Source organism: Kryptolebias marmoratus, linkage group LG17, assembly GCF_001649575.2.
Source record: "Kryptolebias marmoratus isolate JLee-2015 linkage group LG17, ASM164957v2, whole genome shotgun sequence".
Taxonomy (NCBI): Eukaryota; Metazoa; Chordata; class Actinopteri; order Cyprinodontiformes; family Rivulidae; genus Kryptolebias; species Kryptolebias marmoratus.
The window spans coordinates 24,568,494-24,592,276 of record NC_051446.1 but is presented as its reverse complement, the minus strand read 5'-3'; the positions used below and the strand labels follow the sequence as shown (position 1 = coordinate 24,592,276).

General features: G+C 40.1%; 1 protein-coding gene across 1 annotated transcript; it reads right to left on the bottom strand.

The window, feature by feature from the left end:
* Positions 1-749: 749 nt before the first annotated feature.
* tbx21 (T-box transcription factor 21) lies at positions 750-19,979 on the bottom strand. Its single transcript, XM_017436502.2, has 6 exons — positions 19,155-19,979; positions 6,697-6,851; positions 3,841-3,962; positions 2,674-2,832; positions 2,159-2,220; positions 750-1,834 (listed from the first exon to the last, which is right to left on the bottom strand). The coding sequence occupies exons 1-6, from the start codon at positions 19,700-19,702 to the stop codon at positions 1,057-1,059; spliced, it is 1,824 nt and encodes a 607-aa protein (XP_017291991.1). The 5' UTR covers positions 19,703-19,979; the 3' UTR covers positions 750-1,056.
* Positions 19,980-23,783: the final 3,804 nt, after the last annotated feature.

The following is a 23,783-nucleotide window of genomic DNA, read 5'->3' as shown; positions in this document are numbered from 1 at the left end:
TAATAATATTATTGTAATAAAATGATTTTATTAATAAACGTAATTAATAAAGCTAATTAATTATTTATTGTCAAAACAGGAGGTGGAGAATTTGGATCAAAATTTGCCTAAAAATAGCATAAATTACACGATCAGAATAGTTTATCAACTCTTTCTAACACCGATTGGTGCAGTTTGAAAGATCAGATTCAGCCTGACTCTGTGATTTTATTTTATATTGATGTTTAAATAATTTTCTGATAAACACATAAAATGTTGTTCAAACCTGGTTCAGACAGATTAACCCCTGTTAACAACCTGTGCACCTATGACCTGCAGGGCTCCTCTACCACCACTAGTGGGCGCTGAACCATTTATTTTAGGCCCAACTTGAGAGGAGAGAAGTGTGTGCAAAAGCACTTTCAGCTTCGAATCATCAGGGGAAGCAAACGTGAGCATATTGTGAAGAAACGTGTGAAAAGTTGAGGGTGAGAAGGAAGACAGACGAGAAATGGCAAAAGATGCAGAGCGAGTGTTTGAAGAACAGACAATGGCTGCAGGCGTCTCTCAACAAGCAGATATGAAGATCTTTTCCAGATGTTTCAAAGACCGAAGTCACACCTCTGTAGGTTTGTTTGGTGTTTATCTGACTGTAGGGCAGCGTCCCAGTCACATCCACTTTCGTTCACTTTGACACCATCTTTAAAAGTTCCTTCTGCGATCGTTTGACACTTTTGAAAAGGGGCTTTACAGAGTGGATCACCTCACCGTGTCGACTGGGGAAATTTATTGTCATTTGAAGTCTTTATTTTACAGGAAAAAATAGAAAAAAACAAAACAACAAACAATGTTACATGTAAAATAATGCAACCTTTGTATTGAATATAGAACTTTTAGCCGACGGCTACTTTGCAGTCCTTAAAGTTTGACCCTCAGATTAAAGTACTCCCTCTGGATTTGATGTATGAAGAAATTGTTCCAGCCCTTTATCATCAATCATCACCTGACTGGACAGACATGATGGCGGTGTAGGAAGGTGTCAAGAGACTGTGGCGTTTGACGTGATGCGTGAGGCCTTCAGTGGGCGTAATAGCCGTAGTAGTCCGGATCGCTGTCTTTCTCACAGACCTCTCCACTGCGCGGAGGTGGGGAGTTTTCGGTGCTGGACGTGTAGGGCGACACCCTCCTCTTCTTGCTGCCCTCGAACAGGCCTGAGTCGGCCGAGTCTGCTGATTTCACAGAGGGCGTTTCGAGCCAGGCGTCCTCTGCCGTGTCTTTGGGTTTGTCCTGCAGCAGGGGGGGCTGGAGAGACTCGAGTAGGGTGGTAGGATGCAGCCTGGGGTTGACTGGGGGCGTAGAAGACGACGACGAGGAGGAAGAGGATGATATTGGTCTGAACCAACCCAGACCAGAGGCAGGTTTATGAGTCAGGTACTGAGGCGTGGGTCGGCTGGTGCTCCATCCGGCTGAGGTGGCTCCCGATACGCTGGTTGATGCAAAAGGATGCTCGGGATAGTAGCTGAGGGCGTGGTGAGCAGATGTCTGCAGCGGGAAAGGCTTGTAGAAACCATTTCCAGAAAAGTCCCCCTCATAGGAGGAAGTGAAATCAAGCCGGTTTGGCGCCACACTCTGTTGCGGCGGCAGGTACCAGCGGCTGTGGGGTCCAGGGCTGGAAGACGGGTCTTTGTGCTGCTGGCCCATACCAATGGGCTCGCGGCCATAGAAGCGGCTCTGAGACAGGGGGCTCATGTACTGTTCAGAGAGGTAGCTTTGGGGGTAGCAGCTCCCTGGCAACAACTGCTGGCCCTCTGTAGGGGAAGGGGTGAGGCGATCAGAGTCGGGAGGAGCGTAGAGCCTAGGCAGGAGGGAGGAGGAGGGGAAGAGAAGTGAGTGTGAGAAGAAGAGGAAAAAAAAGAAGGTGTTATTTCCTGCCAAAAACCTCAAACAACTATCAAACATCTCACAGCCCCTCACACCCTTTCACTGCAGCATGCTCAGCAGCGGTGCAGTAATTGCATCTATTTTAATATTAAAAGGGTGACGTGCACTCAGGGTGTTTTGGTGCCAGCAGCGATCCTGTTTCATCATTTATGCAAAGTTCACACAGTGTTCTTCAAATCCAATGCAAAGAGGAAAGGATTTCCTTGTGAATTTCTCAAGCGTTTTCCGAATTACTTACGTGTCGTAATTGTCGCGGAAACCTTTAGCGAAGGGGTTATGGTCTATTTTCAGCTGAGTGATCTGTGTAGGGAACATCAAGAGAATGTAGGCAAAGGAAAAAGAGAAGGAGTGAGCAACTACGACAGAGAAACAAGAGAGCAGTTAGACAGGAGGTCACTGACTAATAATTAATAACATGCTGTTTCTTCTCATGTTGGAAAGAGTTGATCTTTAGAACTGAAGAGTGGGTGAGCACTCCTACAGAACCGGGCCAGTGTGTCCTGGTACAAAGAAACCTTCAGACAAGGATTGTGAGCAGCTGTTAGTAAAGACAGCACACAAAACCTCGGTCAGCTGAGGTGAACTGACTCAGCTGAACTTGGGTTTAGTATTAATTTGTATTGAGTAGAGAGTAAAACATGCATCAGAGATTAATTGTTGCACTAACTACATCTAAGCACCAAAATCAATGATCATTCCCTTTGAATAAGTGGGCAAATTGGAATACGTTTGAGAAAATTTAAAGGGACTAACGTCTGCATTCTGATAAGCCGTGACGGCGATGAACTGAGTCTCTGGAAAGACGAATGTCTGGGCTTTCGAGGACAGGAAAGGGTCCTCCGAGCCGTCCTCCTTTACCTCCACGATGTGAAGCCGAGGCTGGTATTTATGGAGCGACTGGAGGACTATCATCTGGAGACACGGATCAAATAAAACGTTAGCTATTTGGCTTTCTGACAATCTAACAAAAAATATAAGAAAGTTGAAGAAGAAAGAAGAATAACGGAGCGGTGTTTCCACTTTAACACACTAATTTGAAGCTCATTTATAACTGATTTACTTTTGGAATCAGCCCAATTCAAGATGGCTGACACAGCTAAACGACCAATTTGCTGTGGTAGTAGCTGAGAGTCATCCCTTATTCATTCTCTGAGCACGAACACATTAAATGTGTGAAAGCTTGGGATGCACTTTTTTATTTTATTTTATTTTATTATTATTTTATTATTTTATTTTTATTTTTTCCTTTCAAGAAGCCAAACTTTCTTGTAATATTTTAAATTCATCTTGGTTAATAGTTCTCCAGACTCTTTGGTCTTTGGCTGCTTTTTCACTCATTTTTCTTGACTATTTTTAAAGCTTTTTTGCTACAACCTATAAATTATTCAAGAGTAAAACACTAAACTCAATGTATGAAGCGGCGTTGTGTTTTCCCCAAACAGGAAACTTATTTTAAATCAGATCATGGGTTTATTCTAAAAAACACAATTTGTTCCCATTCCTTTAGCTGAATCCATGGAAAATAATATTTTAGCACCAAAAAGGTGATTTTCAAACATCTATTAGCTGAAAACTTGATGCTTTCAGGTCTTTGTTGGATTTTTCTTAATTCTTTGATAGTTTGAAAGTTCGACTCTTTTTTTTTTATCTCCACTGCTTGTTCCTATTTATTTTAAACACACAGTGCAATAAGCCATCATGGGTAAGTGCAAAGACTGGGGTGAGAATGAGTGAAATGTCAAAAAAAGATGACAAGAGAGTCTGGGAACAAAAGAAAACGCAGAATTTGTTTAATTCTGTAGATTTCAGGAGATGAATGTGTTCAGTTTTAACTTCATTTCTGGATTTTGTGTCCCAAACACGTTTTATAAACTGATGGATTCAGATGAGAAATCAAAAAAAGTGTTGAAGGCAGATAACCTGAGCCACGTTGTTGGTGCTGCCCTTGTTGTTGGTGAGCTTTAACTTGCTGAACGACACTTCCTGTCTCATCCAGTGAGCTCCTGTGTTGGGCGAGTCGGGGTGCATGTACATCCTGTTCCCTGAAATCAGGAAAAGGATTAGTGAGCCACAGATATCCTACGCTAGGGAGGCCTTTGAGTTGAACTGAAAACATAAAATCCAATAAAACAAATTTTCTTCACTTCTTCAGTCACTTAAAAAAGAATAAACACAACATTATCGAATTTATTAGAGTTTGGATGGTTTCTGCTTTACTAGAATAAAGACATCCTGATATAATTATCACTAAATCAATTAAATTATTTTATATTTTCTCCTTCAAAAAGATAAAAGCTCAGATTTTCACAGCATTTACCACATTGACCTGGCAACCTTATTTGGGCACACCACAGGACTGAACTATTAACTCTAATTGAGAAAAGTTGTTACACCACAGTTTCCACAACTGTAGCACATCAATGTTCACCTTTCCACACCAGGCATATGTGTGACAACACCTTACAGTTTCTCTCATTTCATTTATATTTACTGTGGTTTGTTAAACATCACTCACACACAAAACACAAAATCTGTTTGACTTGTTATTATATATATATATATATTTTCCTCCTGAGGTGTCAACTTGAAGAAATGATGAATGAACAAGGAGAAGCAGAAATAAGAACCCATAAAAATTCAAACATTTACTCAAAAAGAGGTTTCTCTCTACAACCACAGTCTCAAAAAGTTGTGATGTTCTTTAAAATGTAAATAAAAACAGAATGCAATCTATCATAGTGAACATATCAAATGTTTAAACTAAAATACTGCACCATTTTTGGAAAAACAATAAGGTCATTTTGAATTTTAAAGCAGCAACACATCTAGAAAAGAAACTTGTTCCAAGGGCAACAGAAGAGTGGAGGTAAGTGGTACAAATAAGAAACAGCTGGAGGAACATTTTGCAGCTAATTAGGTTAATTGGCAGCAGGTCAGTCAGAGGAGTGGAGATGAAAAGACTAATTTAGAGGCTGAATCTGTCAGAAGGAAAGAAGGGCAGAAGGTTCACCAGGTTCCTCAATGAAAAACTGGGAAGACTTTGAATTTCCCATCATTTACAGTTCATAATATCAAAGATTTGAAGACTCTGTAAAAATCTCTGAGGTCAAAGGTCAAGGCTGGTTCTGCTCAGGAACACTGTCTGTAAACACAGTTCACCGTGCTGCTTAAAGCTCTATCAGGCAAAGAAGAAGCCAGATGTGAACAGATGGAGAACTGTTCTGAGGTCAGACGGGTCCAACCCATCCAGCCTGCCTCTCTGATGGTATGGAGGTGCATTAGCGCCTCTGGCATGGGCAGCTTACACATCTGGAAAGGCTCCATCAATGCAGGTAAGTATCTCCAGGTTTTTTAACAACATTTGCTCCCATCCAGGTGACATCTTTTTTTTTTTTAGGAAAGGGCTTGTATTTTACAGCAAGACAATGCATGATGGATTAATGGTTCGCACTGTTGCCTCACAGCGAGAAGGTTCTGGGTTCAAACCCCAGGTTAGGGTTAACAGCACATCACCCACAGCCTTTCAGAGTTTTAGACTAAGATTATGATGAGAAATAACAGACTTATAGACGCTTTTGTCAAACCTTAAACTCGATATCAGGAGATGCCACACTCAGTATGTGTTATCCAGTTTAGCTACCATGAAGCCACGCTGCTGTAATGGATGAAGTTATTTATTTATTTATTTAATATTAACCTTTATTTAAGCAGGCAATGACTTTAGACTGAGGGAGGAAACCAGAGTAAACCCGTGCAAACACCACACAGAAAGACCCCAACCCATATATTTACAAGTATTTTATTCTTAACAGGAAAAAAAAAAATCACATCACCAACAAACTGGGACTTATTTTGAGTCTCGTCACAGCTTGCAGATTTGCAGAGAAACTGCTGACTTGAACAACAGCAAAAGCATTACCGGAATGTCCACAAAACCCCTTTTTCAGTGTAGCGGTGCATCGTGATGCAGGTTCTGGCTGCCCCTGTTGTGTGCTTGTGGATGAGCTGCTAGACAAACCACTTCCTCCAAGTCTTCCTTGTTGCACGCTCTCAGATGTAGACCTCTCACCTCCACCGAGACTGACGGGAGCTTATATACACCAGAGGATTTCTAATCTTAGACAATTTAGACTATTTCAAATTTTGGGTCGGTAAAAATTTGGTGTTTTTGAGATTTGGGGTAAGTGAGAAAGCGATCAGAGCAACACGACAAGGTGGTAAACTAAGAGGTAAAGAGGTAAACTTCATGCTTGCTTGATTATACAAATAATGGGCTAAAATTGGATGTGGTAGTAGCTGAGAGTCAGCCCCAAAACATGCTCCGAGCACTAACAGATCGCACGATATCTGTGTTTCAAACTTTGGCCTTAACTCTGTCTGTTAGCAAAATATCTCATGAACCACGGGACGTATTTTAATGAAACTATCAGAAAGTGCTAATTGGATGTACGTCTACGACCAATTACCATTTCAAGTCAACCCGATTCAAGATGGCCGCCACAGCCATCTGATCTATGGCAACACAAAAAGGGCTAGAACTCAGTCTGTTTTACATATATTTGGCTAGAATTCGGTGTGGTAGTAGCTGAGAGTCATCTTCAGCTTGGATGAGCTTCCACATAATGTCATTTATACGGTTTGACCGAAACGGCTGTAACTCCGTCCTCTCTCATCGTGATTTCAGCTCAGAATATATTGAATATTAGGCTTTAAATTATTAATGTTTTTGATCTTATTGATATTAAAGATCATTAACGTGACATAACATGAACGTACCTGGCATGTTTCCCTCTGCTTTCCCACACTGGACCCACTTGCCACCCTGGTACCTCCAGTGGTGCTGGTCAGCCAGAACCACGTCCACATAGACGTTATAATGGGCCGACGGGTCCAGAACACTGATGTTGAAGCTCAGGAAGGGGAACATCCTCCTGGAAAAATGCAAGAAAAACAAAAAACTACATTAGATTTAATTGATCATACTTTAAAAACTGTTAGAGTAAAAAAATATAAAAAACTCTGTTCCTTTATTACTGGACAAAAACGAGAAAAAACACAAGAAAAACAAAATAATATCAGAAAGATCTGACAAACTCAAATCATTCTGTCTCTCTCAGGATAATTTGTATTTCTGTGAATGTGCTTACAGCTTTACAAAAACAAAACTTAAAAAACATTTTAAGTTGGTTAAACTTAAAACTGGAACTTCTGCTACCCTAAAAATAGTCAGATTTAAATGGTATAGTTTGTAGTTCACGTAACAATTTTAATCATAAATAAATTTAATAAATAAATAAATGGGAACAAAAATAAACTGAATGAACTTTTAGTTCTCACCTCAGGTGGGTGGAAAATGGACGGAAAGTTCTTTAATTTAATCTCTGAGGGTTAAATTGAAACTCGACCACACAACCTTCAGCTGCTTAATATCTCACATTTGATGGCTCGCAATCTCTATTTAGAGTCTGATAAATATCAATTATCTGTGCGATATTTACAGTTTTATTACTCACTGATCAAGGCTTGGAGTATTATTGTTGTGTATATATATGTTTTAATTTGGTAAATTTATACCATTTATTCACACAGAATGGTATTTGCATGTTTATACTTCTTGTTAATTAGCTTGTACTCACATTTTTCTAACCCCAAACAGTTTTATATAAATATATTACCTATAATAAACTTCTTGCAAATTTAGCTTTACAGACCTTTTTCCTTGTTGTGTGGTCTTTTTTTTTTTTAGCGGGACAAATAAAGGATTTTTTTAGTCTTCTCCTGAACCTTTAACCTTCACAGAACACAATCGAAGAAAAGCTGGTAAATATGGCTTAATTGTTGTGGTTTCTAGTGCAAAAAGCCACAGCTGGCAAGTCATTAAAATGAACTGCTACATCATTGTTTCTCAAAAGTTTCAAGTCCACATGCCAAAAGCTATGTTTTTTATTCAATGTCCATGTGCAGAAGAGATGCAAACTCAGCAGGAAATGTCTGTTTTACAAAATAAATCCATGTTAATGTGGACAGGGATTGTCTAAAAACATGCACATAAACACATATAAACCCATAAACACAACCTATAGGTGCTTTAAAACAGGAAAATATCTTACAGCAGTGTGCTCTTAAAAATAAAAACTGAGAAACAGTTCTACAAATATGCACATTTATTAAAAAATCAACAAAAAGCAGAACTTGGTCATGATCTTTAATAGTTATTAGGTTGGTCAACAATCACAGTGAACATAATTATGCAGAAGTCTTGAGGGAACTCTAACTCTTTATATTCCAAAATCAATCTGTTACGTGAGTAAAGAAGTATATTTTTTGAGTCAGAGAGGCGGTAGAGTAACAGGATTTTGTCTCTTCACCATCTGAGGACCTAGAGTGAAGAACGAGAGGCGGAGGGGAACGGCTGACGCTGCTGGTGAATATTTAATGCTGCTGTTAATAAAAGATGCCCCAGAAGATGCTCTTGATTGCTGGGGCTTTACATGTTGAACTCATTTTGACCACCGATGGTTTCAGTGAGACGGGGTAACTGGGAGGTCAGGGCGTCCCCGGGAAGGAGCAGGAAAAGCAGTCGAGACGCCACGCAGCTGCGACTCTGAACTCTCTGCAGGCACAAACTAACCATCCGGAGCGCTTTCACTGCTGACCAAGAAGCCATAAAATTAGCTTTCCCGAGCAGTTGACATGTATCATCATTGCAGACTATATTTAACCACATCAGTCTGTTTTGATTTATATATTTATCGTGCAGCTGTGACGCCTTTTTCAGCCACTGACTATCTAAACTGATCAGAGATGCGTTATCTTCTTCATGAAACTAAAGCTACCAGAAATGGTAACCTTTCTCTATAATAAAACCACCGAGATAAGGAGCCTTGAAGCTTTCTGAAGTTATGCACAGAATTGAATATTGAGCTTAATGTCAAATGGTAATAGTCAGCTCGAAGGAAAAGAAAAGGACTTATTAGTTTTAAATTTAATTTTTGGTTAGATGGTGTGGGAAGAAGATGTAAAAATGAATCGGACGCATCAATAAAAATGTGTATTTGTTGGATTCATCAGTTTGGGGCTAAACATTTACCACCTGAGCAGAGTTCAGATCCATTTTTTCTTTGACAGCTTGGATTTGTTCAGAGGTTTTCAATGTTCAGCAGCAGCTAATATATTTATTTTTGTTCTTTGTTTATTAGAGACGATGCAGTTTGTCTTATTGGACATATATTAATTACATCTGATGTTCTGCACAAAGAGATTATCCCAGTTTATTAATTCTGAACTCCAGCCCATCATAAGTCTGATGACATTTCAGTATTGATTCAAATTTTCTTTTACGCTGTGTCCTTGCACAGCAATCTGCAACTCAGTCCAAGTCCACCAAATTAGTAAATAAAACACGATAGCGATAACGATGGCGTTCACATCCATCGTTACCGACGCAGGCTATGAGCTTTATTAGCTTCAGTTTACTATTCTTTTGTTTGAAATGCAGTTTGCAGTGTCTGGTGGATCAATTATGACCTTCTATTTCTTATTTTCTTGCAGAGGTTTATCAAAGCGTTGTGTCCAGCTGTTTTCCACTGGACAACATCTCCTGAAGCTGGGAAACATTCGTAAGGAGTGATGAGAGGAAGGAACTGCACGTGCTGTTTGGTGCGAGGTAAGTCTAAAGCACAACTCCTTTAACTTTGGTTTAAAATAAAGCCCTCAAGCTATCGTATACAAGTGATTACTGTGTTTAGAGGAGTGCATGAGAGTAAAGAGTAAATGAACACACACACACCCACACACACATATACACACCCACAGAAGGTGGCTGTTTCAGAAGCACCCTTTTGTTTCTTCTCTGAAGCAGTTTTGTTGTGGGTTGAACAAACAGATACGATCTTTTTGTAAACTAGATGACTGCTTTACAGTAAAACAGTGTCCGATTGGTAAAGCACATGTTCAACAGAATTAGGCTGCAAAAAAATAGTTACGCAACAACTGAAAACTCATCTCAGCGTGCCACTCCTGCAGAAGTTGAGCAATTTGGCCGCATCAAGCAAACCGTGGGTGTGAAACGAAATTTTTAAACAGAAATGCAAAACATGGAGGGTCTAAAATGGACCATGATAATTTCTGCTTTAATCTGCATGCATGAATATAATCATAAAGGAAATAAATCTGTAACATTTCATCTGACTTTTACATCACTGGAGTGCAACAGGTGTAATAAGTCTGCGTTGGACGAAGTGAACGTGGCAGATACTGTAATATTTTACTGCTGCAGATTGCACAACAACCACAGAATCGATACACACATGCTGACGTGTGCAGCATCCATCTTTACTTCCATAAACGCGCCACGCTGCGTGTGACGTCATGTCCTCTGTGCATGTGGGTCACTTCAGGGACACTGGAGTCTGACGGCGGTCGCATTTAAACTATAATGTAAACAACCACACAAAACAAAACAATGTGAGTTATCACCACCAAGGAAATTATGGGAATCCAAAACCAGCCGGTCCACATTTTTTTTCCTGTAAATTGTCCCTTTTTAAAGGTGGAGTCATGGTTACTAAGTTGATTTTGGAGCTACTTGTTTTTGTCATTTAAGGAAATGTAATTTTTGACACTTTTCATTTGACTGATTTTAGACAATATGCTGTGTAACCCCCCTAAAAGACGTGTTAAAGTCTTTATTCCAGCTTGTTTGCCCTTTTCTTGTAATAACGTTTGCATTTAACCAGTTACTTTGTTGGTTTAAATCCAGATTGAATCCAATGTCAGTTTAAGGAAACTGTCCTACAGATACAGAAAAGATGGAAGATGATATGACAGCTTAAGTATTTATAGCTCCTTAAGGTTGAGCTGCAAAAGCACAAAGCTGCTGGCTGTAAGAGAACTGGTGAAGCAGCTGCTCTGGTTATCTTTTCAAATGGTGCAGACTTGCATCTGAACAGCCAGAGCTGAGGGCAAACAAACTGGCTGACCACAACCAGGAGTCAGACATGAAATATACCTTCATGTCTGAGTGGAAATTTATCAATCATCTCTAAATATATTTACTCTTACTGCTGTACTTGTTTCCTGTACTTATTTTGAACGGAGTAGTTTTGAACAGTGTTGTTCCTGCAGTAGATAAGAGTCAGAGCGATCTCAGTTTGAAGAATCAAATAGAAATTCAACATTTCTGCTTTGGACATGACTTGACTTTAGTTATTTTTTAATCTGTGTTGCATGCTGAGTGTTTCCCACCATAGACCTGCTGTTACTCTCAGTTTCACCAGTTTAATCCCAAAACTAAGACTACACATGGTAAAATTTAGTAACTACAAAAACAAACACAAAGGTGCACTTTTTGAGTCAGATAAAATCAATTCTCTGTGAATTCAGCTAATAAGTGGCACGGTGCACACAGTCAGCATAGCATTGAGAAAATTGTGATTAAAAATGTCTCACACAAAAGTGATGAAGTATTAAAATGTTTTATTTGGTTTTTGCTCAAACTGCAAGGAAATGTTTGAGTTGAAGTTGTTTTAGATGCAAGAAAATTCTCTTTATTGATTCCTTCTCTGAGCGGATGTTAGTTTGTGTTCTTCATACCTTCAATTTTCTTAAAAAACAACAGTGTGCCTTATAATCCGGAGCGCCTTATATATGTGAGAAGTTGTAATGTTTTCGTATGACTTTGGTAAAGTACAAAACCGCACCGCTTGCAGCTTTAAGGCTCGGTTATAGTCGTGCACGGCTCCGCTCACGGCGTGTAGACCTGAGCGAGCGTGTAGGCGTTTACACTTGACGCTTACGTCGGTGCAGTATCCTCCTGTTTTGTTTCGCTTAACGCGCCTTATATGTGACAAAAGTTTGAAAATGGACCATTCGTTGACAGTGCGTCTTATAATCCAGTGTGCCCTGTAGTGCGGAAAATACGGTAATTATTTCTCCCTTGTTCTCTAAACAGATTGCTCCAACTGTTGTCTGCTGCAGGTAAAGGGAGTATCTCTCTGGGCTGCGTCGAGTCGATCACTCAGAGGAAGAACTTTACCGAGTTTTGAGTGTATAAAACCAAACGAACAGAGAGCCAAGCAGCCATATTTTGCGAGGCCAATTACTGAAAATCTATAATCTATTTTTGTGTCTGCAACTTGTAAAGCTGTATTCCAGGTCCTGCACATTTTCTTTGTTGCCCACCTCCACCAACATCGTACCCACCTCTGCAGCTGCCACCAAGTCGTAGATTTAATCCAATGGAGAGCACATTTGAACTGAAGATAAGCAGATTTGGACCAGTTTTTCCAATGATTATTACTTATCATCAACATGGCTTTTAGACCTGAAGCTTCAGACGATTTCTGTCACAAGAGAGCTCCCATTCAGGTGTCACAATACAATACAGCTCTTTACAGAAACTAAACTGAGAAGGGTTCGAGACGCCTGAAAGAGGGTTTGATGTGGGTTTGAGTTCACCGTGACAACTCTGCATTTAAAATTTGTCACACAATCTCTTTTGAATTCAAACAACAAGACTACGAGCCTCTGCGACTCGTGAGGAAATTGAGACTTTTTGGAGACTCCCTCATGATGCCATTTACCAATTAGTTGCCAAAAGTTGCAGATTATGGCTTCAGACGCCGACGACTGATGGCTATCTCTTAAAACAAAGCTGAACATTATTATTATTATCATTATATGTTTGCAAATTTGGGACTTTGTCTCAGTTTTAAATTCCTTGAATGTCAAAAATCCTATGCGTTAAACATTTCCTAGAAGTATTCACATGATTAAATCTAGTTTGAGGCTTTAAATAATAACTTTTTACGCTTGCAGCCCAAAGTCACAGCCACACGCTCGCCTGCCATTTGCTGGTAAAACAAAACCCAAACGGTTAACAGTCCCAGTTGGGTCTTTCTGGCTTCGGCTTAACGATCAATCAGTGTTCAGCGTGAAACACAATCGTGGCAGCAGCTCTTTAGTGGCTCGCAAAGAACAGGTGAAAGAGCTCTTCTTCCAGTGCGCGGTTTAATACGAGCGAAAACAGAAACTTGTATGAATGGATCATCCCACCCACACCATGTGAAAGCAGTCTAGAAAGTTTATCGTTCTTGCTCCACTGATATTGTCAATTTACTTAAAGTGAGCCTTTTATAGGAAATCAGAACTAGAAGTAGGGGGAAACCATAGAAAACACAACACAGAGGGGTATTTGCATGCGAGGGCGGCTCTTTATGAACATAGTAGCTGAGAAACATTGAACTCGTGTTAGCTATTTTCAGACCGGTGGCATTGTGGTGACAAAACGTACAGTTGCTGCTTCACACTTGAACAACAGGATTTTATCTTTTTTGTGCAATCACAAGGAACATTTTTCATTTTTTTGCAGTTCTTACAGACAAATATTGCTCCAAAAAGACTCTTAGCTTTAGTTTGAATTCAGATAAAACATCACGGAGACAGAAAAGTGTGGTGAACCATTCGGTAATATACTGACATTTAAAGAAAATAAATAAATAAACAAACTGTGTGGATGTTAGAGAGAGAGGAAGAGGAGGTGGGCTGACAGAGGAGGGGAAACCACAGGGGGAAGTGGAGGTTAGAGAGAGGGAAAAAGAAAGAGCAGAGGGTGGAGGGTTTTATCCTGGGGATGGAGGACAGAAGCTTGAGAGGAGAAGAGAAAACCAGCCATTCACCAGGGAGAGGACTTTTCCACATGAGCACCCCTGCTGATTCATTCGGACAGGAGCTCAGGTCCAGTTTTTGTCACTCTGCGTGCATCTGATCATCTGTGACGAAAACATGCCAGTCTACAGCTGCTGCCGGACACGAGCATTTCCTTTAACGCGCTTTCTGTAGTGACTTATTCTGGGTGACGCTCAAGCAAGTCCAGTTCCCTTCGTGCAACACCTAAATAAACTGTGACCAGGAGGACTTTTGCAGACAAATGTATGTTTCAAAGGGAATCATTAGGATCAAAACGCCATTTTGCCCTTTTTGTTTTCAGCAGCGAGTCTGTCAGAGAGACCAAACACCTCTGAATCTTTAAGATCATGGATTCTTTTTGCATGTTGCATATCTAAATTATTTAAACGGGTGACAATTAATGGTGTGGGGGAGGAAGAACCTTCCTCTCCTTGTTGTATGGCAATAAATTGTGTCATTTATCTTTGGAGTGACCCGTAACACCGATGTTTGAACTTCTTGTTGTGAGGAAAACAGTCAACAAAATCTGACTGAGCCGTTCACTCAGAGATGAGCTTTGGTAAAGTGTTTTCATTAGAAACTGTAAAAACAAAAGTCTTTTCTTTAAAAAATAAATCTAGGAAACTGTTCTGATTGATAAATAAGAGTTTAGGAAAAAGTTCATATATTTCTGTGAAATCTAAAAACAAAAACATGGACAATTTATATATTTTTGGCCCTTGATCGGGTTTTAATTGTAGCTCGTGCGTAGATGAGTCTGACCCCCTGAGTTAGAAGGTCACGTAGAACCAAAACACCGTTCTAAGGTCTGAAGATTCATGAAGAATCAGACAGAAGAAAGAGCGGTCAGTTAAATCTGTGGAAAAGGTTTCTTCTTAGAAGTAAACATTGATAAAATCTTGTCTTGTCTTATGAGTGTCTCGTTACAGCTCTGCTGCTGATGGAAGCCACAGTTTTCACAAGAAAAAAAAGTTCTGTTTTACAACAAAATAAGCTTCTTTTCTGTTTTGACCGAGCTTTGTTTGCATCTTCTTCCTGCGACTTCTGACCGCCACTGTTCATTTCAGACTTTCTGAAAAACATATTATTTAATATACTTTGCGTAACAATTCATAGAAACGGGACCGGTGAACATTTTCTACAAAGAAACATTTGAGGAAAAATTGCTACAAATCCACTCAACGTTGCGCAGAAGGTCAGAAACACCAGCTGAAACATCTGAAACCATCATTCTTAGTAAATTTGACTAAAACTGGCAAAAAAGCAGTATTTATCACAGACAAACAGTCTTGGATTAACATGCAGGTTCATAAAAATTGCATATAAAGCTGAAAGTAAATGAGTTGTTGATTGAAATAGATCGAGAGAAATGGCAAAGATGACAAATAAATATATGAAGCCTATTGTTTCCAGTTCATTTCTTCTGTTTGTATTTATCAGCAGCACATCTAATTATCTCTACCTTAAATTCACTTTTCTGCTTTGGAAGCCCAAATATAAAAACGCCGGTGAAAAATAACTCTGTTTTCAGGGCCTGCGGCTCAGAACGCGGTGGACTCGAACACTCCTTTATTAGACGAGATTATTTGCACGAGAGGAAGTGCTTGTTTAGCTGAGTGAAAATATTGGCTCTAGATGTTTCTGCGAAAAGCTGCACAGGCAGCCATAGACAGCTGAACAGGAAATGACTGGTCATACCGTCAAAACCTTGAAATAGGCCCAACTTCTGCTTTCAGACGGTGCGAGAGAAAAACGAATAAAAACGCCTTCTGAACAATCCCCAGAATGCCATCCTGCTGTGATAAATGTTTTTTTTTAGAGATTATTGCGATTTTTCACATTTTGAATCTGAATGTGGTGAAATGTGCCTTTATTTTGGCACATCCACTTTTATTTTATTGATTCATTTCCAAAATATGACCTACTTTAACAATTTAGGAAGGAAATAATGATGACAAATCCTCTCAAAAATTAGCATTTATCTGTCATGGTTATTGGTATTTGTGTAAGCTTCTGTTTTGTTTCTGGTTTTCTGTTTGTTTCTGTGTTTATGTTTGCTGTCACTATTCACTCCTCCCCAGTCACTCTTTTGCCCTTGATTATCTGCCACGCCCATCTCCACCTGTAAGTCATTGTAATCACTCACCTGTGCCCACTTCCCATAATTATCCCCTGTGCATATAACCTGGTCTTTTTCTCCACCACTCCGCTGGATCATTGTTGTTGCTGTCGTGTTTTCATGTTCTGCTCCTTGCCCTACCCTGCCATGCCCCGTTCCTTTGTTTTGGTCTTCGTATTAGTTGTTTTTTGCTGCCACGTCAGCTCTTTTGTTTATCTGTTTGTTTTAGTTAATAAACTAGTTTCCTTTTTAAGTTGAGTCTGCGTTCTGGGTTCGCCGCCGTAGTCCCACCCTTCTTGACATTTATCTGTCAGATGACTTCATCTTGATTGATATTACCAAGAAAGTGGACCTCGGCTTTTCATTTCAGAGCCTTCTCCTTTTTTTGGGAGCAAAATAAATGAAAGGATTATTCGTTTCCTCCCTGAAAAAACATCAAACCAATGAGTATCAGCGTTCGGACTCAGTGGAGCACAGAGAGCAGATGAGCATGATTCCTCTGAAGGTTTGCATCATTTTCCTAAAAGATGTTTGTAAGGTGAGATATTAGTCAGTCCTGTCTCCTTCCTAGAACACAGTCGAGCAGAATTTAGCATTTTAGGATTTATTAATCCTAAAGTTTCATTGAACTGATGCAGTTACAGACACATTTAAAAAAAAAACGTGGTTCATTAAACTGCAGAAACCACAAATAAAAGTCCCCTTAATTAAATGCGGTTCTTAGAAACCACTGATAGGAAAAAATAAGCCTTATTTTGACTCATGTATGAACCAAAAACTCCCCAGGTGTGGAATCAGCAGACTGGTCAAACAAATGAATCAAAGAAATGAAAAGAAGAAGAAAAATAACTTTCAACTTTAGTCACATAATTATTTTTTATAAAAGTACCAGAAAGTACCAGTTTTCTGAACCAAATGTGCCCGTTTCCTTTTTTACTTGACTGAGCAACATTAAAAGTACTCTTTGTAAAAAGACAAAGGCCAGAACAAAAAAATAATCCGAAACTAAGAAAATATTTTTGCTATTTTGAGCTAAATTTCTGCCACCTTTGTTTGTTTAACTGCAGGAAGAGCCAAAGGGACTTAAAATAGGTCAAACTTACGGCCATATTTCTTCACAAATAACCTAATGTAGGTCAGTCACGTGACTCAAGCTTCCTACGTTTGTTTACACTGAATGCAGACCTGCATTTCAGAATTGCATATCAACATATCTGGAAAACTACTGAAGGGTCTTTCAAACTGCCCCATTTGATACATCCCAGGATAACCCTTTTTTATGTTTTTATATTTGTCATTGAGCAGCTTTAAACGCGTCGGCAGCCCGCTGCACGCAGCCTCGGTGAGCTCTGTCACACTCAAACAGGATGCAGAGCCTGAAATGGCAGCGACCTGTGAGGGGGTCTGAATTTAGCTCATGAGAGGTGCAGATGAATTCGGCCCTCTTTGCCACAGGTCCTGAAAATGTGTGGATTTTCAAAGGCCAGGTGTGGTACACGAGCAAAGCTTGTGAGAGATCTGACAGGCCTGAATCTGCTGCAGAAAAGCAGAAAAAAGGGAATCTAGCCTTTTGCTTCCTGCACTTCAAAGGTGCCTCACCTCCTCAGTCTGGCCATCTGAAGCCTCGCTGGTGTTTGACCCTTCTCCTCACATTTCTTTCACTCTTTCTGCTTATGATTAACATTGCAGAGCCTCGGACTCCTCTCTGAAATCACAGCAAATTTAGTTTGGAGGCCTGAAACCAAGATAAAAATTTGAAGAGGATATTGAAAAAAAAAAATTTTTTTTATTGCTGTTCTCGCTTCCCCAGAAAACATCTAAAAATCTTGTGGATTTCTTTTGCAAGTGTTACTCTTTGTTTCTGCGTGTGAGCGAGGAGTAAAAGATAAAAGCCGAATCATCACCTTCAGCATCAGGATCTGACATTTTCATAATTTGAGGTTTGTGGCTTTTTTTTTTTTTTGCATAGCATGAAAATGTGTTTTTCTCCCCCCCTCACATGAGGATTGATAACACTTCCACATGCAGTTCATTCACCCTGATATTTATTTCTAAAGAAAAAAAGTTTCAAAAGTCTCCACTTTTTTTTTCTTTGAGGGCTAAACTGAAATTAGCTGCTTTAAAATAAAATATATTTTAATTATATGACCTCATGGATAACAGTGAGTGCTTCTGAAGAGGAAACTGTCAAGGCTGGTTATTGTCAAATGACAGCAAACACACGCACACACACACACACACATGCACACTTGGACAAAAACAACAAAATAAAAATACAGATTCAACTTTAAGCTTTTGTAAAAAAAATGCAATCGAAATTTGCAAAAGTTAAAAGCATTAAATTGAAAAACTAAGCGTTTAAAGAGGAGAGGAGCCTGAACTTTGCCACATTTAGTTGTTTCTGTGCAGTCAACCTGAAAGTAAAGCCAGCATGAACATGAAAGGAGAATATTCTGCAAGAATAGGACTCAGAGCTGCAACTTTTCATCTGAAATTCTTGATTCTTCGCCATTAAAAACGTTGAAGACACATGAAAACGACAGATAGGCATGTCTGTTTTTTGTTTTTATTGGAGCAGTTTTGATAAAAAGAAGTGAGGCTTCAGCTGGAAATATCACTGTCCTATTATGTGACAAAGCAGTTGTCTTCCGCACATGAGAGAGCTTTGGGCTGAAAGCTTCTGTCAGACATTAGTGGATTAATCCTGGTGGACGTGGCTGCAGCTTAATGCTCGGTGACCTATCAGAGCAGCCCGGCAGCGCCTCTCAGCCCTCCAACATTTCTCTCATCAGATTTAAAGTCACCTTTTGTTTTCAGAGTTTCTTTTCTTCCTCTAGATGTCCTCCCCTGTGTCTGAGCAGAGCCATAAAAAACGCCTCCTGATGTTTAAATCACACGTTTCAGTTTGAGAAAATAAAATTATTATTTTTACTTTTTTGGGTCAAATTTTGGGCATTTGAGGATTGATGTGGATAAAACTGAAGGAACTGAGAGACTGGAGAATTTATTTAACTCTTCAGCAACTGAAAACAAACTTTTCCTTCATAAAATTATATAAACAGGACAAAATATTAATGCTACTGCAGGCTTCTAGAATATTTAAATTGTCCAAGAATTTTTAGAATTTGCTGCGTTTTAATTTTGCGCAAATTTTCCCAGTCAATCCATTTGAATTTCGTCAAACGTGGATTTTAAAATATTATTCTTCTTGTTAATTAAAAATAAAAGCTGTCAATAAATCAGTCAGCTGATCAGTTAAAGTCCGGGTCCTGCACAGGAGGACCCCCAGAATGATCCAACAGAGAACAAAAGTCTTAAAATTTCGGAGCGCAGCGAGAACATTTGACCCAAAAGCGCATTGCCCAGCTTCTTTTAATCCTGTTCATGTTCAAATAATAATAATTTAAAGAGTTTGGGTGGGACTCACCTCCCCTGTTTGGTGATGATCATCTCGGTTTGGAACTTGTGGAACTTGGCCCACAGCGGGTAGTTGTTGAGCAGAACTTGGGTCTTCCCGCACACCTGTAACCCAGGTAGCGGGTAGAGAGGCCGCGGGTAGCCGTGCTGGAACCCCCCCGGGTAGCTGTCCGCGGAGGGGGAGTAAACGTCCTTCCCTCCGGGGGTGAAGCCGTCCCCGGCCGCCTGGATGTAGCCCTGCCCGGCTCCGCTCCGAGGCGGGGAGCGCACGCCGCCGTAGGGGCAGCTGCCGCTCAGCGTCTGCGCGTAAAACCGGCCGGGCTGCGCTCCGTACCCCCCCACCGCCTGCTCCGGGTGGTACTGCAGGGCCAGCGGGTCCTGCCCGCCTTGAACCGAGTCCGGGTAGTAGAACCTGGCGTCCTGGATCCCCATTTTGAACTCAGTTAGGTCCTTGGCGCCGCGGTGGAGGTGAGAGCTGATGTCGGCGTTCTTTCCGAGAGTTTGCGCTTCAGTCCCATTCAACATGCTGAGGTACAGGTTGCCACCTATGCCGCCCATTTGCAGCCCCGCTTCCGGACTGATGTGGTAAATGTCATAAGTTTAACTCAGATAAAAAAATAAGCATGAAATAAATAAATAAATAAATAAAAACCCAAGCCGAGTCGGGACTGCTCTCCTCACCTATGACTCAAAGCGCGCCGACAGGCTGCAAACATCCCTCACGCGCTCTGTTTACACTATTTTACAAACTTTTTTCTTTCTTTTTTTCTCTCTAACTTAAGGAGTGACCAAAAAGCTTTTATTTGTCACCAGCAGTGACTCAAACAAATGCACGCTCTGCTTTTCAACCTGTGATGTACATATAGTAAGTGGTCATATTTTGGAGGAGTGTCTGGTGAGGAGGGGAGGACCTGATAGGCTCCAGATATGAAAGAGACCCCCCCCCCATCATCATCATAATCATTACACTCACGCGCGCGCACGCACACACACACACACACACACTGCCCTGTAACCTCTCTCTGTCACAGGGATTTACTTACAACATGACACCTAATATTCTCAGCTAAAAAAATTAGCAGCTATGAAGTTTATGGATATTTTTCGTCATCAAAATCTGCAAACATAAATAACTCAAAGCTGGATTTCATTTCATTTAGCTTAAATAAAGTTAGTTGGGTAAAACAAAGAAGAATTTTAAATAGATCAAATGTAAAACTGAACTGTTTTCTTTAGTAACATGAAAGAATTTAATGATAAATTTGCGCCGCAGCCTTTTGGTTATTTCCCTCCAAAGTCAGCAAAACTGCGATTTATTGTAATTTGACAGAAATCTGTTTGAAGATAAAGACCGAAAAGCTTCGCCCACTCTTTTCTGCTGTTTTTCACTTTTCAGCTTTTCCTCACCATAAAACTGCGACGGATTGAATCATCAGTGATACGTGAATTCATTTTCCTTTTCAGTCATTCTGCGCCTCAAAAGATAAGGTTTGGTTTTTCTAGAGTTTTTTTTTACGTTCTAGGTTTTATTGTTTTATTGTTGGTACTAAACAATAAAAAATACGTTTTAGAGAAAAAAATAGAAAAAAACCCCCAACTTTTAAAGATTCTGTTATAGTACCTAAAGTGGCTCACAGTCCTGAAAACACAACTTAAATCAAACAGTAAGTTTAGGTTAATTGCTTTATTTATTAGATAAATTGCTACAAAGTGAAAAATTAAAAAATATGTAATAAAAAAAAAGAGTAAAATAAAACATTTTAGTTATTCAAATGAACCCGACTGTCTTCAGGTCAGGATTCATTCAAACTTTTCAGCAACTGAGATTTTAAAAGACATTATAGAAGAAAACAGAAGCTGAAATCAGGGCCTGGAAATCCCAGAATACTTCTGTTTTTAAATGTTTTTTATTGGTGATGGAGACAACATTTATATTAGTTTAGTTTAGATCAGTTGACAGCATCAGGTAAGGTTTCTGTCTCAATCTGACTGGCTAATTAAACTTTCAGAAACATTTCCTGAGTTTATCAATATGTCATGCAACCTAAAAAACTTAAATATTGGATTTACTCACCTTTGTTATAAGTTAATAGTTACAAAAATAAATAAATGTGAGTCCCCTGAAGGCACAAAATACCTCAAAGTTCATAGAGATCCTTCACCTCAAGCGTAATGCACAGGTGGAAGTCAGGAAAGCACCTCGGGACAGTTTTTATGTTTAGTTGGATTTAATTAGAAACATTAGCTGGTTTAATATCTCATATTATTGTTTTAATACAACGACTCTCAGCTACTACCACATTAGGTTTGAGCTCAGTATTTATAAATTATAGCCATTTTTTGTGTTTCCTAAGGTTCAGTTAGCTGTGGCAGACATCTTAAACTGGGTTGACTTCACACGATAATACATGTAAATATCCAGTGATTATCTAAGAGTTTAATTAAAATCCCTCTGGTGGTTTATAAGATATTTTGCTTACGTTGCAGAAACATTATTGTGCAGCTGTAACACCCAGATTTCATTTCTCAGGGCTTGTAACCAATCCCATCTGATCTGGAAGAAACAGGAAGTGGTTCAGGAGCAATTTGTGCTCCTGAGGTCTTTCTTGTGGTCACTGATCCCAGCCCGAACAGAGGATCTGCTCCACAAACACAGATAACCCTGAGGTACCAGCTACACACACACCCACACACACATTAATAGATCTCCACCCCCCTCCAGTGCAGGTATGACACACTTATCCCCCTCACACTGTCACTGCTCTGATCCCACTTCCTGCATCTCTCCTAGCAAGGTGAGCTCACAAGGGCGCTGGCTGAAGTCATCAGTGTTGACATGGGTGGCGATGGGGCCACGGTGTGAGCGACACCCCTGCTGCCACCGCTAGCCAGGCGTGTCCACCCCCCCTCCGGCTGGAGTCACCACTTCCTCCGCTCCGCTCAACCTGCTTCCGGTCAGGAGCCTCAGGCCGTCACCTTGTTAAACCAGATCAGCTTTTATTTCCAGTCAGGAGCAGGTCAGGTGACTTTTCTGAACAGTGTCTTTAATCCTGAAATTTGGACCATTATCTTCTGAACCCAAACCTGCTGCTGCTGGCTATTTTGTAATAAATGTAGAGAGTCAGTCAGTCGCGACAAACCGGGGTTATAAATACTCAACCTCAGAGCTGCACTGCAACTGGACACTGATGTAAAACCTCACTGGCTGTAAAAAAATGCAGTAAAAGTAGGTGTTGTTAGTTTGTAAGCAGCTTAAGATGGCTGACTATAGATAGACACATCATCAAATGTCTTAACATCTTCATAATCACTCAGCTGTGGAGCTAAACGTACTAATAAACCATCTTGTAAAACTGTAATGGAGTAATGTCATGTGATGAGGTATGAATTCAACCAGGATAAAACAAAAAGTGCCTCGAGATGCAATAATCAACCTACTTTCTCATGTTCAGTGAATTTTGCATTCTTTCAGATAAATGTGAATCAGTTTGATTGAAAGAAAATCCAACAATGATCACTGAAATAACATGAAACTGACAAGTAATATAAAATTTACAGAATTATTTTAACTGATGAAACTGGCCTTGACAAAAAGGATGGTACCTCTAGAGAAGATAACTGGACCACAGGGATATGTTAAGCTAAGGTGTGTCCTGTAATCAGCATCACAGGCGTCTTCAGTCCTGCAATCAGTCAGTTTGCCTGTTTAAAGGGGGGCAGGTAGTCACAGGGCTGTTTGGTATCATGGTGTGTGTCACACAGAAAGATGAGGACATCCTCCCTGGATGTGACCACAAGAGGAAAACATATGACAAACTCAGACAGATAAGAACCATAACCAAAGAGCCCAGAATAACTTCCAAAGAGATTAGAGGTGAATGCCAAGGTCAAAGGTCATCAGTGTCAGATTGCACCATCAGTCTGTCGGAGACAAAGAAGACAACCGAGGAGGACACTAAATCATAAAAAAGTGAGACTGGACTTTACCAAAATGCATCTTAAGAAGCCACAGAGCTTCTGGGAGAATGTCCTTTGGACAGATGAGACAAAACTGGAGCTTTTTGACAACATGTCCCATCAGCTCTGTGTCCACAGACCCAAACATGAGACAAAGACCAGAACCCTGAACCTACAGGGGGACATGGAGGAGGCTCGGTTCTGTTCAGGGTCCAATGAAACNAGATGTGCTGCTCAGAGTCAGAAAGCTCGGTCTCAGTCTCAGCTCATGGGTCCAACAGGATAAGGACCCAAAACACCCAGAACGGGTCAGAACCAAACATTGGACCGTTCTGAAGAGGCCTTCTGAGCTCTGATCTAAATCCTGCTGAACATCTGTGGAAGGAGCTGAAACATCTGGAGAAGGAAGCCTTCAGACCTGAGACAGCTGGAGGAATTTGATCAGGAGGACCAGAACACCTGAGGACACCTGAGGACAGCTGAGGACACCTGTGGACACGTGTCTCAGATTTACAGAAATCACTGGACTGCCTCAAAAGGTTGTGTTACAAAATATAAAGTTAAGGTATCAACTTTTTTTTCCAGGTCAGTTTCTTTAGTTTGTTTTTAAAGAATTCTGTTGAACCAAAATTCAAAAGCAACAACTGAATTTTATCAGCTGATTTTCAATTTTATTAGTTTT